The 19,769-nt window shown below is 34.0% G+C and overlaps 2 protein-coding genes across 3 annotated transcripts; one reads left to right on the top strand and one right to left on the bottom strand.

Moving 5' to 3' along the window:
* Positions 1-205: 205 nt before the first annotated feature.
* On the bottom strand, positions 206-3,474 carry Uro (Urate oxidase). Its single transcript, XM_077428550.1, has 4 exons — positions 3,203-3,474; positions 2,647-3,081; positions 775-1,085; positions 206-696 (listed from the first exon to the last, which is right to left on the bottom strand). The coding sequence occupies exons 2-4, from the start codon at positions 3,062-3,064 to the stop codon at positions 520-522; spliced, it is 906 nt and encodes a 301-aa protein (XP_077284676.1). The 5' UTR covers positions 3,065-3,081; positions 3,203-3,474; the 3' UTR covers positions 206-519.
* A 6,731-nt stretch (positions 3,475-10,205) lies between these two features.
* Positions 10,206-19,769, top strand: vari (MAGUK p55 subfamily member vari). 2 transcript variants are annotated; one of them, XM_077429771.1, is made up of 12 exons: positions 10,206-10,452; positions 12,213-12,319; positions 13,960-14,115; positions 14,186-14,368; positions 16,021-16,254; positions 16,482-16,580; positions 16,654-16,812; positions 16,893-17,103; positions 17,181-17,351; positions 17,428-17,573; positions 18,490-18,564; positions 18,659-19,769. In XM_077429771.1, exons 1-12 carry the CDS (start codon positions 10,368-10,370, stop codon positions 18,833-18,835), a joined length of 1,803 nt encoding a protein of 600 aa, XP_077285897.1. In that variant the 5' UTR covers positions 10,206-10,367; the 3' UTR covers positions 18,836-19,769. The 2 variants fall into 2 exon arrangements, with proteins under 2 accessions (XP_077285897.1, XP_077285898.1); XM_077429772.1 differs by lacking the exon at positions 18,490-18,564 and having other exon boundaries at positions 18,659-19,763.

The raw sequence follows: 19,769 nt of genomic DNA, 5'->3' as shown, positions 1-19,769 counted from the left end.
GTGATGGTTAATTTTTTAAACATTTTATTGTGATTTTTTTCAATAGAATGATATTAATATGTTGAAGAATAGAAAAAAGCCCAAATTTAAAACCTGAATTTAAGTTTACTTTTAATATTAAACTACATACATATGTAGTGCTCAATTTAAATATTTTTGTATTTAAATAGTTTGTTCTCTTAAAAATGTAATAAGACATTGTGTTGTAGGAATAAATAATTTAAAAAATTTAATCAATTTTGTTTTATTTTTCAATTATAAGAAACTCCTTTAAAAATATACAATATAATATACAAATCGTAAAAAGTCATTTTTTTGTATAAATACATATACATCGGTACTTCACGCATCTTCACGTACATATGTATATAATATGTAGAATTACCAAAAACTATTGAAAAATATTAAAATATATATTTTTACTTAAATACAAAAATTTTGTACAACAGCTAATAACAAACTTGGAGTGTATTTTGTGTTTATAATAATAATTCATAACTTGCAACTACATATTATAGTTTATAACTTGCTCATCGTATCTTGTCGGCTCAAACGTGCTCGGATCAATCCAGACGGTTTATCCACAGGTTGTAAAACTTCTTCGTTGGATGCACCATTGGTTAGTTGAGTGGGAAATTTACCAAAATCAATACCGAAGTAGTGCTTGTTGGGCATAATCATTTCAATGTTAGATATCTGGAATAATAATAAAAAATTCATACAATTTTCAAAATAATAAAAGCACAAAATGAAAAGTAAGGAAGAATACATTACTTGTTTAACATTTTCCAAAACCATTTTTTCAGCCAAATACAGCGTGTTCTGAACCGAAGGCGATGGTACACCTCTGTCTGGCGAACCAGCAAATTTTTCCAAAATGGAATCCTTAACGATTTCCCAACATCTATCGAAATCGACACCGGAGATCGTATTGTATTCCCAGTTGGATTCTACGATGGTGCTAAAGATGCGATCTTCAGCATCAGGCAGAGTGGTGTAGTCGTCTCTTACGAATTTCACGAATGACGATTGAGTCGTTTTCAACACGCGAAGATTGGTCAGACTTGCCTTGACTTTAGGTACACCTGTAAATTAAACAGAAATTAAATTAATTACAGAAAGCAAATTTAATTTGGTCTGGTTTTAGTAGATGTTATATAATTTAATTTGACCTCATCTTTGTACTAAGATAACAAGAAATTTGATATTATCAACAGATTTTTCTGTCACGTAACTACTATGTATGTATGTACATAAGTATAAAAATAATTTAATTTCATAATTTGGAATTCATCTTATCCTACTTTGTCAATATATTATATGTACATATGTAATTAAGTTGAAAAATTAAAATTATTTTGTCAAACTTTTAATAAAATAATAAAGGTATAAAGTTAATTTTGATTCACATTTTATTATTCAACATTAATATTTTGCCCAATGGCATTTCAACAGATTTTTTAACATTTATAATACATATCAGTACATATGTACATATATTTAAAATTTCTGAATACAAAAATACATTGATAGTTATTAAACCCGGATTTTAAGTTTGGTGCAAATTTATTATCGTAAAAATCTAGTGAACGTTCAATTGAACAATCGTAAAGACGGACAACGGCAAATATGAGTATGTATGTATATATATTGTTATATTGATATAATAAAATTAATGTAGTATATACATATATATACATATACATGTATATATATATATATATATATATATATATATATATATATATATATATATATATATATATATATATATATATACTACATGTATATGTATATATATATACTGTAGTATATATATATACATATACATGTATATATATACTACAGTAAAAGCATCGGGTCTTGCAGATGTATACATTGTCTAGTAAGTACACCGGCTTTGATTTTTAGCTTAAGCTACGACGCTGAAATTTCACAGATACTCTTTATACAGATATAGTTTATACTAGATAATGTATAAACTGGCTAGCAAATTCATGGACTTGCCGATGTGCACCAGTAAATTATCTGATCAAAGACAGCTGATCAAAGTTTGACAGATAAGCTGGTTTCGACGTTTCTCTTTCATTGAATTTTATACTCAAGAATAGAACCGATTGTATTCAAATAACCAATTTATTGTTGGATTGATACTAAATAGACAATAATTAACAAGATTCAATCTACTATATAAATTTTACAACTACATCCATGCTACCTAGGATTTTAGGTTAGGGTAAAATTGTGTCTTCCGTGTACACTATTACTAGATAATTTTGACGATGCATACTCATACTAGACAATATATACATCAGCGAGCTTTACACTCTTATTGTAATATATATAATTAATATATTGTGAAAAACATTGTGACTACGTGACATTGATAATAAATTTGCAAAATATACTTATGTAAATACATACATATAAGTTATATTATTAATATTGTTTAGAAACCACTGACCCGAGTGAAGGTCATTTGTATCTAATCAACCTTAACAACAAATCATTGTCAATGGGAGCTCGTTTACGCGTTGGAAAACTAACATATGCACCATGTTTTTAGCAGTTTTCGTTCGTTTTGTTGATACCATGAGCAAAAAAACATTTAACATTTATAATACATATCTGTCATTGCATAATTACCTTGTTGACTTTGCGAAACATAAGCAGTCCTCAGGGCTGTGGGTGAGAAGATAAATGCGTGATTATGCGATTTTCCATTTTTCACATATCTCTCCCATGGATACACTTCCACCTTGACATTGACATCTAACACATGTGGGTACGTTACCAAGAAGTGTCTGCATAATAGCATTCCAAACTCCTCTGGTGTTCTGACGCCATGCTTCTTGGCGAGCACGTACACAGTGTTCTTCTGTGTGTCCGTGGCAACAATGTCTCCATTATCACCGTGTAAATAGTCTTTTATGCTATTTAGTTTTAGACTAGTATGAACCTCTAATTCTCTGATGCTGTGGCGAGCTCCATCTTTCTTGAAGTGCAACAATTTCACTGAACTCTTACCATAGTTATAGTCGACGAGTTGAAATTGTTCCGACATGGTATAATGGAGCGTTTCTGTAATGTATATACAAAATTTATTAGATTTACATAGTGCAGTACATAGATAAGTCAGTGGATTTACGCAGTCAAGAAGTAGATAAGATATTGAAATGATTTTGATCTAACTAAAACTCACTATAAATTGATGTTGAGTTACTGATAGGTTAACTGTATTTTATTTATGTAGTCCGCTGTTTTTGTTGACGTTATTCCACTGTGAAGATGCGATTGGAACTAAATGACGCGCCACAGCCGAGTCGTTATCAGTAATTGTTAGATTGAAAACAAGTTATTCTCGTTCTCCACTTTCCAATGTTGACTTGTTGTTGAACATTAACGAGTATAATTCAATAAATATCTACAAACCTCTCTGATTCGATTGAATGCTTATATAACATAATTATGTATGTACATACATATACCTATTCAGTCGATCGCAAAAATCTACTCATATATGTATGTATTATAATATATTAAAATTATGCTTAAGTTGATTGTTATCGGCAATATTGAAAATAAACTAATTCAATTAAATATATAAATATACTCACATAGTATGGTAAACGGGTTACATCCCAAATGTGAATCGCTACCAGGATAATCGCCGCTACGAAAATCGCTCGCGCAAAACAATTTTTCTAATGCTTTCAAAAGTCTCTTACTAACAGTCTTATTAGGAATTTATTTCACTGGTCTTCAAGCGATTGAATATATAGAAGCATCATTTACGAAAATCGCTCGCGCGGATCTCCTATCGGACGAAAATTCGTCGCACAGGAAAATTGCCGTACAGGAAACTGCCCCAAATATTGCTCAAAAAAAAAGCAATATTTGGGTAGTTTTCTGTACGGAAATTTTCCTATGCGACAGGAGACCCGCGCGAGCGATCCTGGTAGTGATTCACATTTGGGATGTAATCACCGAACCACATATTATATGTAACCATTTGTCTTTTTACATTTTCACCAAAGCATCTTTTTTACATTTTATTGTCAGATTTCCTCGAATACTCATTGCCTCCCTTTCTTTTAATTTTTATTATATTGAAAAACCTGAGTAAGAGCCCTGAGTCGGTGTTGCTGGCTAGACCTTGTTTATACATTTGTATGTATGTATTATATATGACTCCAGGTCGATCGTTTCCTCGATCAGAGTTTTCCAATTTATCTGATTTTATTAATGAAACGGTTCCTCACCAAATTGGTCACCTACACTGTATTTGGCACCTCTATGGTACATATGTATGTATGTATAACTTTGGGGAAACCTGTAACGGCACCATAGTAAATATATATAAGCAACAGTAATTTTTTTCGATATCAATTGAATATTATTTTATTTTGTTTGAGAACCAGAGCGGTGAGCGTTTTAAATCTTTATATGGACCAGTTGACGTCTCTACAGTATACTTAAAATGTGCTTCTTTTCCATTTTGCACACGCCTTATTTATTCTTTTGATAAAAAAGGAAAAGGACGAAAAAATTATCGTAAGAATATCCAAGTAAAATAAAATTGAAAATAGTACATAAAATATTGCTCACTTGGAAAATTGATCGCAGGGTAAAGTGTTCCCAGAAAATAAATATGAAAATATAGCAAAGGTTTCCAATCTTTTCACTTCAAAATTGATATCATCTATATAGTTATCATCATCAACTTAGTACAGGCCACTCTTCATATTTTCTTTAGATTAGATAAAATATATTGTACTCGCAAATAATTACATAATTACTCGTATATTTTTAAACCACAAATATATATTTTTTAAAACGGATTCATAGAGAAGGTACATGCATACATTGAGCTGAACATGCATATACGAGCTAAAAACGAGCTGGCTCGTGAAAATTCCCAATAGGGGGGGGGGGGGGCACAGAGATGAATCGTTGACCAATTGCAAACAAAAATAACATGCATATATACATACATACATACTATGAGGGCTGCAGGCCGCAGCCCGTATGGACGACAAGAATATCATGCATATTTACCATTTTGTTTTTTACATATTTTTGCCACAGTGACATTACGAATGATCTAATGCGTCACTGTGACATACGTGTAAGTATAATAAAAATACAGACAAATAAGCATATTACAAATACTACCTATGTATATACATACAATATATAAAAATTAGCGAGACATCTATGTCATTCAAATGACGGTGACATAGGATGGTTTTTGCAGGAGGAATTTCATGGAGGAACCACTTCAACAATGAAATCAGATAAATTGTCAAACTCTGATACGAAACGATCGACTTGGAGTCACAAATATCCAAGTCTGACCAGCAGCATTTACATAGATTATAATCGAGGTCAGCTCACGGGATTGAACCCGGCGACCTCTCAGTGCTTTAGTATCAACATAACCACCGAGCCATGCTGTGGATGAGCCACCACTGAATGGGCACCATGGTAAAAAAAAAATTCGGATATGACCAACCCATGACTTTGTCTATGCATTTGAGGAATATAAGAAGGTCACAAAACAAAATTCAATAATTAAACATACATACACGTTCACACGTAACGGTTATGAAAGTATTTTCGATACAAATTGAGCGCAAATGTAGGAAAGCTTACAAAAATTCTACTTCAGGATGTCAAAATGACATAAGTTCTACTTCAAATGACAAAATAACAAAATGACAAAATAAACAGTTCTACCTCAGGATGTCGGATTTTGTTCAAACTTTTTTTTTTTTTGACTTAAAATCACTATAGTTATTATACGCATTAAATATCAAGAAAATAAAAATAATTTAAAAGGACAAAATAAAATAATGAAATATTGTTTTAAAAAAATACAACTTCCGGTTTAGGAATTCTGACCAAAACCTGTTACGTTAGTGGGTACATAAAGAATACAAATATAAATTTACAACTTGCTACGTTCAGGGGTGTGGAAAGAATCGTGTTCACAACATTTTTTACTTTTTTAAGAGGAAAAAATCCCACTTATTTTTTTTATTAAAATTAGTATTTTTTTTATTTTGATCACATTAATTAATACAAGAATTATACTTGAATTTTTTCGTGAAGAGCACACATGTTTAAGAGGTCGAAAAAAATGTATGTCGTGTCGATAAGAATTTTAGTAACCAATACTAAGTTTTAGTTTGCTAGAACTAACGATGTTCAAAAATCCCCAAAATTACACACACACTTTTTTTCTGGGTTTGGTGCAAACGATCGACAAGCACCAGACAGACTGAACCACATATTAACTGGATGGCTGCTTTAAACGCAATTCTCGACTTCACGAATGATAGATTGCACAGATGACGAGTAACATTTCGATGTGCACATATGCAATTATTAAAATGGTAATTATTAAAATTGAGTTTGGATCTTTCTGGCGAGTTTAATAAGGCAAAATTTGGAACTAAAGTATCAGAAGCACAGAACGTATACAGGGTAGGTATGTTGGGACTTCGGGTAGATTTCGCTTAGTGAAAGTGCGAGCAGTGAGCACGCATAAGGTACACGTGACGTTAATCTGTGGTTCAGTCTGTCTGGCGCTTGTCGACCGTTTGCACCGCATCGTATGTATACCTGTGTATGTTACGATTCAAATGTAAATTTCGTTCGTTCATGAACATACTAGTTTGTTCATACATTAACCAATCAGGCCAGTTATTTTTTTACACAAAAGAACAAATCAACAAACGAACTAGTTTGTTAATGCAGAAACTATTAAGTACTAGTGTTGGACCCGTTGATTTCAACGGGTGGTTTCGAAAAGGAATTGAAACTCGAATAAAAATAAAGTTAAAGATATTGAATCGACTGGTTTCGGAAAGAAATTGATGCACGAATTACGAAGTGATTACGAATTACGAATTACGTTTTGTGCATCGCCGACCTCCTGACGCCTTTGCCCCCGATGCCTCCGTCGCTCCGGGGCCTTCGGCCCCAGCGCCGCCGACGCCCCCAGCACCCCCGATGCCTTCGGCACCCCGGGGGCTTCGCCCCCAGCGCCGCCGACGCCTCCGGCGCCCCCAGCCCCCCCGATGCCTTCGGCACCCCGGGGGCTTCGCCCCCAGCGTCCCCGATGCCTTCGGCATCCCGGGGGCTTCGCCCCCAGCGCCGCCGACGCCTCCGGCGCCCCCAGCGCCCCGATGCCTTCGGCACCCCGGGGGCTTCGCCCCCAGCGCCGCTGACGCCTTCGGCGCCGCCAGCGCCCCCGGCAATGAAAAAAATGAAAAAACTGAAAAAATGAAAAAAATGAAAAAAATGAAAAAACTGAAAAAACTGAAAAAATGAAAAAAATGAAAAAAATGAAAAAACTGAAAAAATGAAAAAAATTAAAAAAATGAAAAAATGAAAAAAATTAAAAAACTGAAAAAATGAAAAAAATTAAAAAACTGAAAAAATGAAAAAAATGAAAATTATGAAAAAAATGAAAATTATGAAAAAAATTAAAAAAACTGAAAAAACCTGAAAAAAACTGAAAAATATGAAAAAACTGAAAAATATGAAAAATATGAAAAAAATGCTGGTTGACGGTTGATCGTCCGTCACATATATACAAATATACAAATATACAAATATACAAATATACAAATATACAAATATACAAATATACAAATATACAAATATACAAATATACAAATATACAAATATACAAATATACAAATATACAAATATACAAATATACAAATATACAAATATATTTAGCGACAGTCCGTTTTTATATATATTATAACATTAAGTATTCACAATCGCTTGTCCCATCCTCCATTCTTTATCCTCTAATATACATATGTATGTGAACCCTGGGTGGTAATATTTTAAAAATCAGCGGAAACAGGATTTATAGCAAGGCTGTGATTTGGTTTCCATAGGATTTCCTATTTCACATTTTGACATCTTAAATGATTTAACAGCTCAAAAACTTTAGCAATTAAAAGTTTCATGCGATACCCGATGGAAGTCTTTTTTTGACCGTTAATACTTAAACTAAAACCAATAATACGTGTATGAACAAACTAGTATGTTCTTGGACTTGGACTGTAACAAATAGATTTATTGTTTGTTTGTGTTTATCATAGTAGATTTTGCTTAGTGTAAGTGGGAGCAGTGCGCACGCATAAGGTACACGTATCGTTAATCTTTGGCTAAGTCTTCGTTTTGGATCGTTTGCACCGCATCGTTTTTTTCTAGATCATGAAAACGTGATCAGTGATCGATTCCGAATTCGAATCAGTCAAAATCTCGAGTTCGAAGTTTCGCTTGATCACAAAACTTCATCTATTGTTAATACGTATATACGTGTATGAACAAAGTGGTATGTCCATGAACGAACCAGAGTAACACTTGGACTATAACAAATAGATTTATTGTTTGTTTGTGTTTATCATAGTAGATTTTGCTTAGTGTAAGTGCGAGCAGTGCGCACGCATAAGGTACACGTATCGTTAATCTGTGGCTAAGTCTGTCTGGCGCTTGTCGATCGTTTGCACCGCATCTTTTTTTTTCTAGATCATGAAAACGTGATCAGTGATCGATTCCGAATTCGAATCAGTCAAAATCTCGAGTTCGAAGTTTCGCTTGATCACAAAACTTCATCTATTGTTAATACGTATATACGTGTATGAACAAAGTGGTATGTTCATGAACGAACCAGAGTAACACTTGGACTGTAACAAATAGATTTATTGTTTGTTTGTGTTTATCATAGTAGATTTTGCTTAGTGTAAGTGCGAATAGTGCGCACGCATAAGGTACACGTATCGTTAATCTGTGGTTAAGTCTGTCTGGCGCTTGTCGATCGTTTGCACCGCACCGTTTTTTTCTAGATCATGAAAACGTGATCAGTGATCGATTCCGAGTTCGAATCAGTCAAAATCTCGAGTTCGAAGTTTTGCATGATCACAAAACTTCATCTATTGTTAATACGTATATACGTGTATGAAAAAAGTGGTATGTTCATGAACGAACCAGAGTAACACTTGGACTGTAACAAATAGATTTATTGTTTGTTTGTGTTTATCATAGTAGATTTTGCTTAGTGTAAGTGCGAGCAGTGCGCACGCATAAGGTACACGTATCGTTAATCTGTGGTTCAGTCTGTCTGGCGCTTGTCGATCGTTTGCACCGCATCGTTTTTTTCTAGATCATGAAAACATGATCAGTGATCGATTCCGAGTTCGAATCAGTCAAAATCTCGAGTTCGATGTTTTGCATGATCACAAAACTTCATCTATTGTTAATACGTATATACGTGTATGAACAAAGTGGTATGTTCATGAACGAACCAGAGTAACACTTGGACTATAACAAATAGATTTATTGTTTGTTTGTGTTTATCATAGTAGATTTTGCTTAGTGTAAGTGCGAGCAGTGCGCACGCATAAGGTACACGTATCGTTAATCTGTGGTTAAGTCTGTCTGGCGCTTGCCGATCGTTTGCACCGCATATTTTTTTTTCTAGATCATGAAAACGTGATCAGTGATCGATTCCGAGTTCGAATCAGTCAAAATCTCGAGTTCGATGTTTTGCATGATCACAAAACTTCATCTATTGTTAATACGTATATACGTGTATGAACAAAGTGGTATGTTCATGAACGAACCAGAGTAACACTTGGACTATAACAAATAGATTTATTGTTTGTTTGTGTTTATCATAGTAGATTTTGCTTAGTGTAAGTGCGAGCAGTGCGCACGCATAAGGTACACGTATCGTTAATCTGTGGTTAAGTCTGTCTGGCGCTTGTCGATCGTTTGCACCGCATCTTTTTTGATCAGTGATCGATTCCGAGTTCGAATCAGTCAAAATCTCGAGTTCGAAGTTTTGCATGATCACAAAACTTCATCTATTGTTAATACGTATATAGATAAATTAAAAAAATATTAAATGAATAATATACTTTTTGCACAATACCAACTCTGATATTTTACTTTTCAACACATCAGGTATTATTTTAGTGTGTCTGAGCAACATCAAATTGGCAAACACGCATCACATTCCACGAAAAATAAGCGGCCATGACGCGAGAGCTTCGCGGAATCGACGCGGAGCTTTCGCGGAAAAGTTGTGCGCGAAAGCTCCGCGCAGAGCTTTTCTCGTAATTTTCCGATATGGCAACTCGAAACGTCGGTAAGCGAGCGTCGCGACGCCCACTCCCACCCGGGACACCGACGTCTCGCCGCGTGCCACACGCCCCCTCGTCGCGTGCCACGTAACATGTGTCACTGACTTTCTACCCATTGGACACCCCTCAGCACACTCGATCGGCACATTTTCCGGAAAATCATCAACCGCCGCCGGAAAACAACTCTCGGGACAAATGATCAGTCGCAGGAGGGGCAGGTTCACAAATGATAGCCGCGGCTTCCGGGACTTCGTGACGTCGGCACGTCGCCGTGGAGACGGTTAGTACATTCCAGAATTTATCACACGATCCCTGAAACCCCCCTCAACTCATCCATTAAAAAAAAACTTCGTAAAAGTGGAGGGAAATTTGAAAATTTCCCGAACAAAATTTCGTCCGAAGATTTTTCAAATCTGTTCAAAAAGTATTGATCAAACAATGGAGAATTGCCCCCCGTTGTATTTATTGCCCATTTTCATATTATTCATCAGTGAGCTTTTTCGCATTGTGTGCGTGTTAGGAAAATGCAAAGTCGAATACAATGCAGGGGACAAACGACACGCGATGTGTGTTGTTCGTAACATCGCTGGCCAAGTTCAAAAATAATACAAAAATAAGAGCTGAAGAAGATCGGAATGAAACGCATGCATTAAAAATAAATATATCCAAACAACTCTCTTTATTTATATCCTCTATATATATTTTTAACGTTATTTCTGTGATCTTTTCATACGATCAACTTAAGCCAATTAAAATGTCAACGTTCTATTTTTCGTTTTCGTATTAATACGAAGTGAATTTTTCCTTCTTTTTATAGTTCAAAGGTCACCGATCAATATTTTTAATTTTGAGCGAAATCACGTGCTTGCAACGTGACTAAAAATAATGAGCTCGGAAGAATATAAAGGGAATAATAATATATGTACGTACACGTGCAAAGGTAGGCGTATCAAAAGATCGTTGCTCATTTTCCAAAAATAAATCTATAGGTGTGAAAATTTATCATAAATTTTATTATTATACTGCGTCTAGTCATCGTCAATCTTGTAATATATTTCAACCCTTGTTTACGCTTCGGTAATATTTTTTTTCATTAGTGGTTTGATTGACGCAGAGCAAACGTGGTATTTGCCGAGCACGTTTACTCACTCACACTCGACTTAGTCGCATCGTAAATGTTTTATTGTATTTGCTTAGCAAAATACTACGGTTAGATTCCGGATCAGATTTGATTTAATACCCTTTCGTGTTTACATACTGCGTAAAATCGTAAAGCGACTAATTTAAGTTTCGACTATCGACATACATATGTATGTATGTATGTAGCTCACTTATGGGTTCATACGAACGTATTGAGTGGATGAAGTTCAAATGGTCTGACATTTTCACATATGTTAACGTTCTATTTTGGTATTTTCATTATTGAATCTGGGATTATTTGCCGAATGCCACTCTATTTGTCAGCAAGCACCGATCGAGTTACGGGGAACGTGCCTAGTAAAATACAATATTTGATTTGGGTCGTGTTCTGGTTTTCTCGTTGACGGTTTTCATTGCATGACAATAACAACTCATTCAAAACACTCGTTGTTTGTAGTCGTAATTCAAAGTGTCGGCTCACGTTTCGCGTGGGAGGAGAAAGGGTGGGTGGTGAATGCGAATTTTTTTCATATTTCGTGTTTGTTTAATGTTTTACACGTGTTCGTGGAGAAAGTCAATCATGGGGACGAAATTTTACTCTCGATCATAATGCTCGTCGTTAAAAAGAAACGATTCGTTTTATCGCATACAATAAATACATTATGTCTGTATCAATTCGTGAATCGTAAAATAACAAAATGATTTCGATTAGTTTTGTTTGTTTTGTGCTGAAAGTATTTGATGAAGTTTCCGATTTCGTTAGAATACGCTTGTACCTACATACATATGTATGCATATACATACATATATTACATATTTTTCCAGTTGGGACGGTATAATATCAGATTACGTAAAACGAAATATGTTCGCTGTTGTTATTTACCAATTTATTTTTTACAGAAATAAAAGAAGAACCGGAAATAGTAAAAGAAGTCATAAATCTAAATAATACAGAAGAAATATTTTTACGAGGTTTATTAGACAGCCCGAAACATCACAGAGTAAAGGTAAATACTCTTAAGATTACTCAATCTCTTTGTTCTTAATTAAGACAATTATAAAATCGCTCTATAATTAATAAACAATGAAATTGAGTTCTTAGAAACTTCTTATTTTTAATAATATTTCATATGATATCCCATTTCATTTAGTTTTCCAATAATCAAAATTGAAATAGAACATTTAGCTTACCAATAAGAACCACGTTCTTTTTTTATATTGCCACGTAAATTTTTTGAGGAAGATTTATATCGATAAAATCAAAAAAAAATTTAAACGTTCGAAATGGATGATTCATGCCTAATATTCTAATTTTTGGTTAGTTAGTTTGTAGCGAAATTATATTCCATGGATTGACTTTCTTTCGGGAAAACCAAAAGAATATATGCTTTTATTAATACGGTATTTTTAAAGCTAGAATATTTAAATATATGTATGTATATTTTCATCTTAGTACCAACTTAAAATTATATTACCTACCCCAATAACTCACCTGGTGTAAAATGTAGATATATTTGGGCAATTAAAATGATAACTTCGAAACCATGGTGATAGTAAATACAAAAGCCTACAATTGGACTAAAATATAATATAACAGCTGAACTGTGAGTGTAGTACTCATGGTTCGGTGATTATTCCGCAAAAAGCGATCTCGCGCACGTCACTAAAATCTCGATCACGGATCATCTGGGACCCAAAAACTCCATCAATTGAAAGCTACTACACACGCGAAATATTGTACTAATGATATCTCGAGTGCCAGATATTCCATATTCGCGTTTTTTGTTGCAACGATTGTCGTGCGTGCGATCGCAACTTGCGCAATAATCCGTTTACCCGTAGTCATATATAAAGTTTTTAATTTAATCTATGAGTACAACGGGTCTACCTCACGGGACCGAAAGTAAAACGCCCGAAAACGCAAATATCGGAAGGCAAAGATCGAAAATCGAAAGATCTTAAGTTGAAAGATCAAAAAAAAAAGGGTGCATGGTACTATGTATATATAATATATATGAGTGGCATGCGGTGAAATTATCTCTCTTTTTGTCATACAGCCTTGTTTAATGTGCGCGCGCAGAATACGGGAGGAAAAGAATGTTCTTCTTGTTCCTGTTGTATCCTGCTCGCGCAAATTAAGTGAGTATGTACGACATGGGGAAAGACCCTCTTTTTTATCTGCGATATTTACGTTTCCGGGCGTTTCACTTTCGGTCCCGTGAGGTAGACCCGAGTACAACATATTAATGTCTATCAGCCAAATTATTAAATCCCTTTTCCATATGAGTGGGCTTGCATAATATAATCGGTACAGTTATCTAATTAATAAATGACTATTCATTTTATTGCCCATTAGATTTCTCTCGGTTTTATATGTGATTATAGACTTTTTATGAAAATTTTATGAACAAAATTTTGTATGATTAATATAAACGATTGATTTATATCATGAAAACCTCATTTTGACAAAAGATAAAAATTGGGACACGGCCAGTATATGGCTGTGTACAGTATTGTTAAGTTCCGGGCGCGCCAGTTAGGGGGCGTGGTGCTTTGCGTCACTCGCGCCGTTGGCGTCTGTTGTGTTGGCCGTTGGTTATAAACTGTTTGGTACAAAGTGTCATTGGCTGTCAAATACAACTCGCAGGAGGCCCACGACCCCACCGACGCTCCGAAACTCGTCAGACCGCACTGCCTCAACAATCTGCAGCTGATAAAGAAGCTGAGCGAGTATCGCGGCACCAACATACGCACCATAGAACAAGCTGAACTCGCCATCCTACTCTCCAAACCGCATTTCAGAGTAAGCATCATACTGCCGTCCCTCTCGCACACTTAACCCAATATGTGCTCAACAGTTTCTCTCTTTCCAGGCTTTGATAGACACGCACGACAAGATCGGTGCGATTTGGGTGACGCGTCTGCCAAGCGGTGGCTCTCCTGAAGACACTATTGACAATTCAGTGTTCGTTGGAGACGACGGCGAAATGCCGGCCAAAGACGCCGTGAAGATTGTCGGAATCAGAAAACAACCAGACCAACCTCTCGGTCTCACTGTAAGAATTCCAATTAGACACTAGATAGAATCGAATAGAACAAACTATTTATTTTTACAGCGGAATATTCTTTAATTACCATTTATGTAATACATAGTCGTAGATACTGTTATTTGTTTACAAACTCAACACTGTTTATTTTTAAAATTTGCAATCATAGTGGGTGTGATCATTCGTCATTTATCATGATTCATGAGATATAGAAATTTTCTAATATACATACACTTCAAACTTTCTATTAAATTTATCACATTATTTCTATTAGTATTTAGAACTTAACTAAAGGTTTTACGCACACGTGGGGGAATTGCTTACCTGGACAGGGCCCCAGTATTTTTGAGGATTTATTATATTTTTTCTATAATAATCCAATACGACATCATGAAAGTTGAATCACTTTTTGAATAAGAAAGCGTTCATTATTTTACTAAAAACAACATTTACGAGAATCTCTATATTTACACTTATTGGCTATAACTAGAACAATCATTGCCGGGTTGCCTTGAATTTGGTGTGCAAATTACGTTTTACTTTGAATGTTTTCTCAAAATATAGCAGACTATAACAAAAGTCAATGCGCGCACGTACGCATTTCCGAAAATGCACTAAGCATGGCTGTCATCTCCATTCAGTAGTCTAAATCAGTTTTCAATCGAACATTCTAGCTTCCATCTTCTCATGCTCGTGACCTTCAAAAACAGATTTTTTTAATACAAAGTGGTTTATTCAAATTTTTCCTGTTTTAAAAAATACGTATTGCATTTTAGCGATATGAACTATGTATCGTTGCGAAGTTTATTCTGATCTAACATAGTATATTCTTTTTTTATGTATATCCTTCATATTTTTATTAACGCTTCTGATTTAGTACTATCAAAATTGTATGCACAGTATACATATACTTAATATAAAAAATATCTCTTATAATTGGAAAATATTTTAAGTGTAATAAGAGGGGGGGAGGGAGATATCTCAGAACCCCTAGCGATCTCTATGCCTTTACGGGTTGCCATTGAGCGACACCTATGGTATTGAACTTGCACATATATAAATTTGAAATCATATTCAAATAGTGGTGACAAATAGCAGGTATGATGATTTTCGCCTATTTTTGCTGAGGAACCGTTTCAACAATTAAATCAGATAAATTTGCAAACTCTGATAGGAAACGATCTACTTGGAGTCGCAAATATCCAAGTCTGACAAGCAGTACTATAGAAATACTCGCAATAGATTATTTTCAATCAATGTCAACCCAAGGCTCGTACTCTAGAACCTCTTGATGTTTAACATTAACGCAACCACCAAACTGGCTTAGGTTTTAAATAATATCAATAAGTTTCGTTCATTATTTATAAGCATTTATTTTAATAAATACTAGCCAAATAGCTTGGCGTTACAGTTGGGTGAAAATTGAAAAAAAAAACAACTTTTCCAGAATATTATACCGTGAGATAGTTGCCAAATTTAGCGGTTATAAAATTATCAAAATTTTGCATGCATTGCGTTACGCAGTGCGTCAACATTTAATTGATTGTGGGTAGAAGGGTCACTAGGTCTGTTTTTCAATTACTCAATTGTACCAAACTATGAGGTGACATTATATTATTGCGCAATCTATTAACCGTTATGATTCATGTGGAATGTTTCAGGTGAGCGAAGATGAGCATGGGCAATTGGTGGTCGCCAGGGTGCTGGCTGGCGGAGCTGTGGCTCAACAAGGTCTTCTGGGTCCCGGTGACGTCGTATTGGAAGTCAACGGATTTCCCATCAGTTCTCCGGAACAACTGAAAGCGGAATGCGCTCGTGCCGGAGACCATATAACATTGAAAGTCGGACCAAACAATCACATCCACCCAACGCCTAATCAAATCAATAAATTGACGGTAACTATAATAATCGGATATAAATTACGTTCATATAATAAGATGAGTTTTCAATTGTAACGCTGTGTGGGCGTTGTAACTCTTCAATTACCTGTCGATTGGTATAATAACTATAAGACGTATCTTTATCTGCATAGCAATGCAATGACTAATATATACAAATAACTGTGTATAATATAAAAATAATTCTATGAGTGCGATAATGCTAATTTATTTTTGTATTACAGTGCTATATGAGAACTTTGTTTGAATACAATCCATCGGGTGATTCACTATTACCATGTAGGCAAATTGGTTTGCCTTTCAACCGAGGCGATATTTTACAGGTAAATGATAATACTATGACATATATGAATTATATGTATATATCGATATTGATTTCAACTATTTTTAATTTAGATAACTGATAGAAAAGATCCTAATTGGTGGCAAGCTTGTAAGTTAGATACACCTGATGTTGTCGGTTTGGTGCCATCGCCTGAATTGGAAGAACGTCGTAAGGCGTTCGTACCACCGGAAGCTGATTTCGTTCATAAAATTGGCATTTGTGGTACTTGGGTAAGTTTATTTTGACGCCTACATATATCTTAAATATTGCAAAATTTAGAACAATTTTAATTCGCCTTGTTTTATTTTAGATATCTAAAAAGAAGCGAAAGTTTGTTTATGAATCTCGAAGTGCCAGTGATTTCGATGGTGCTGATTTGGTTCTATACGAAGAAGTAACCCGCATGCCTCCTTTCAATAGAAAAACTCTGGTTCTTATTGGTTGTGAAGGTGTTGGCCGCCGTACGCTCAAAAAGCGACTGATCAATAGTGATCCTTCCAAATTCGGATCGATAATTCCTCGTAAGACATATTTCAACACTTTGATTCGTTTTGTACTTATGTGTTATGTTTTTCCATGACGTTATCTATTTTCGTAGATACTTCACGACCTATGAGACCTTTGGAAGTTGACGGTCACACGTATTGGTTCAGACAACGTGAAGATATGGAAAGGGAGATCAAAATTGGCGAATTCTTAGAATATGGCGAACATAACGGACACCTGTATGGTACTCATTTTGATGCAATTCGAGCAGTTATTGAAAGTGGTATGGTTTTTTTTTTAATTAGTAACTAAGTAAGTCAATTGTAATGTGTCAATTTTAAATTAGATTTTTTATTTAGGTAAAATGTGCATATTGGATTGTTCTCCGGCATTTTTAAAATTGTTGTACAATTCGCCTACATTCCTTCCGTATGTCGTTTTCGTAGCGGCACCCGGTATGGAACAGTTGAAGAATCTCAATTATTCATCTAGCCGAAATCTACAGGTATATTTAAATATATTTTACTTCAACTGCATGTGCTGTTGAGTATTTTTTTGTATTAAATTATTAATTATTAATTTCTTATGTTTGAATTTAGCTGTAATATAATTATAATGGGTCTACCTCACGGGACCGAAAGTGAAACGCCCGAAAACGCAAATATCGGAAGGCAAAGATCGAAAATCGAAAGATCTTAAGTCGAAAAACAAAAAAAAGGTCCCTCCCCTCGTCGTAAATACTCACTTAATTTGCGCGAGCAGGATACAACAGGAACAAGAGGAACAGGCTTTTCCTTCCGTATTCTGCGCGCGCACATTAAACAAGGCTGTATGACAAAAAGAGAGATAATTTCACCGCATTCCACTCATATATATTATATATACATAGTACCATGCACCCTTTTTTTTGATCTTTCGACTTAAGATCTTTCGATTTTCGATCTTTGCCTTCCGATATTTGCGTTTTCGGGCGTTTCACTTTCGGTCCCGTGAGGGAGACCAAAATATAATATAGATTTATATGTATGCTATGTAAATTGTGTAAATCAACTAGATTATATTTACTTTGAAATTAATTCATTTACATTTCGAGATTTTGGAAATTGCATTTTGTGCCTTTTTGTAACCCCCCTATAACACGGTAAATCGATTCTATAAAAATATGCAAAAAAAAAAAAAAATAAGAACCGATCTGCTGTGTGTAATACGCAATTTAATCATCATTTTTTATTAGACTCATTTTATAAAAATTAAAACATAATTGTATTTCATTTAGCTAAAATTAAAAGCATGTAAATTGTGTCATTTAATTTCCATACATTTTTTATGATTACCTTAATTTTTTTTTCTCTGTGTTTAAATTTTGTTTTTCATGGCATGTTTTTAATTTTTATTTTGGCATGTTTTCTTTGTTTTACCAGTTTGACAGACAAAGTTCTATACGATTCAGTTCTCGCAGAGCCCGTACTTTGGAATCACTTGCGTCACTTTACGAGGTACATTTTGATTTAAATATTCTAAGTATTCAATTTAATTTTTAATTTTTGTGTTATTTAAATTTTTTTTAACAAAATTTTGATTTGATTTCAGGACGATGATGTGAGAACTACTTTAGAAGAAAGTGCTTGCTTACAACGTACATATGAAAAATACATAGACCTTGTTATTGTGAATCAAGATTTTGATGCTACCTTTCGTAGAGTAGTAGAAGCCTTGGATTCGCTGTCCACTGATCATCAATGGGTTCCAGTCAATTGGGTCTATTAAATAAATTGTTGGTACTAAATCGAAATTTAGTATAATTATTATATTTTGACAAGACTGTTTTGTGTATTTTTTCACCGTTACACATTATACCAATATTGTATTATGAATCTACATTTTCTTTTTTTATACATATGTACAATGTTATTCCTTTTGAAGAAAAATAATAACGTAAAATATTTAATATGTTTTAAATGGGCCATCATTCCATATATTATAATATAATTAGTATTGAATACGAGGAGCATAATCTTTTGTAGATTTATTATTATCCATCCTGTGTTCAAAATTTATTTTAGTTGCTCTTGCAATTATTTGCTGTATTTGTTTTAATCATTACTCGGGGGATTATTACTACCGTAGAAATAAATTGTTTCGCAATTAATTTTCTATATCTAATTAGATTTTTGTGTTAAGTTTGAAGTCTGTTAGTTACTCGAAATATTTAGATATTAGTTTTTATTGTCTTATTCCGTCCATTTAAAGATCTGCTATATGTTAATTAAGTATAATTATTTTATAATATCTACAGTTTTATCTTTTTATTAGTTCATTATATAAAGACTTGTGTCTTTTGCCATTTAAAGTTTGTTGATATTTAAATGTTTAAATGAAAATAATGATATAAATATTTATACACATTTTAATCATATTAACGTTTTTATATTGCTTGTTATTATGTGATATAATGAATTTCATTTTACCAGCTTTTTGAATATTCGTCTAAAATGTATGTTAAACTTTACATTTAAAACAGTGCAATTTTTTTTAAATGAAAAAATATTACCATGTTTTGTAAATGCATAAAAAAATCATTAAAAAAAGTAGCAAAACTTTATATTGCATCAAGGGCTAAATTTATTATACATGCTTTGATACAAAATGATTGATTATAAAAATGTTTATGTTGACAAATAAATGAAGAATACATAAATCC

Source organism: Arctopsyche grandis, chromosome 4 (genome assembly GCF_051622035.1).
Source record: "Arctopsyche grandis isolate Sample6627 chromosome 4, ASM5162203v2, whole genome shotgun sequence".
Classification (NCBI taxonomy): Eukaryota; Metazoa; Arthropoda; class Insecta; order Trichoptera; family Hydropsychidae; genus Arctopsyche; species Arctopsyche grandis.
Note: the sequence above shows the minus strand (reverse complement) of the source record. Positions and strands in the feature narration are given on the sequence as shown.

What these genes read in the sequence shown, in the direction of transcription:
- Uro (XM_077428550.1), bottom strand. Translation starts at nt 3,064, where the DNA reads ATGTCGGAACAATTTCAACTCGTCGACTATAACTATGGTAAGAGTTCA. An exon ending in TGTTTCGCAAAGTCAACAAG is followed by an intron (nt 1,086 to 2,646) that starts GTAATTATGCAA and finishes TTTAATTTACAG; the next exon opens with GTGTACCTAAAGTCAAGGCA. An exon ending in TTTTGGAAAATGTTAAACAA is followed by an intron (nt 697 to 774) that starts GTAATGTATTCT and finishes TTATTATTCCAG; the next exon opens with ATATCTAACATTGAAATGAT.
- vari (XM_077429771.1), top strand. Translation starts at nt 10,368, where the DNA reads ATGATCAGTCGCAGGAGGGGCAGGTTCACAAATGATAGCCGCGGCTTC. An exon ending in CGAAACATCACAGAGTAAAG is followed by an intron (nt 12,320 to 13,959) that starts GTAAATACTCTT and finishes TACAACTCGCAG; the next exon opens with GAGGCCCACGACCCCACCGA. An exon ending in CATCTAGCCGAAATCTACAG is followed by an intron (nt 17,574 to 18,489) that starts GTATATTTAAAT and finishes TTGTTTTACCAG; the next exon opens with TTTGACAGACAAAGTTCTAT.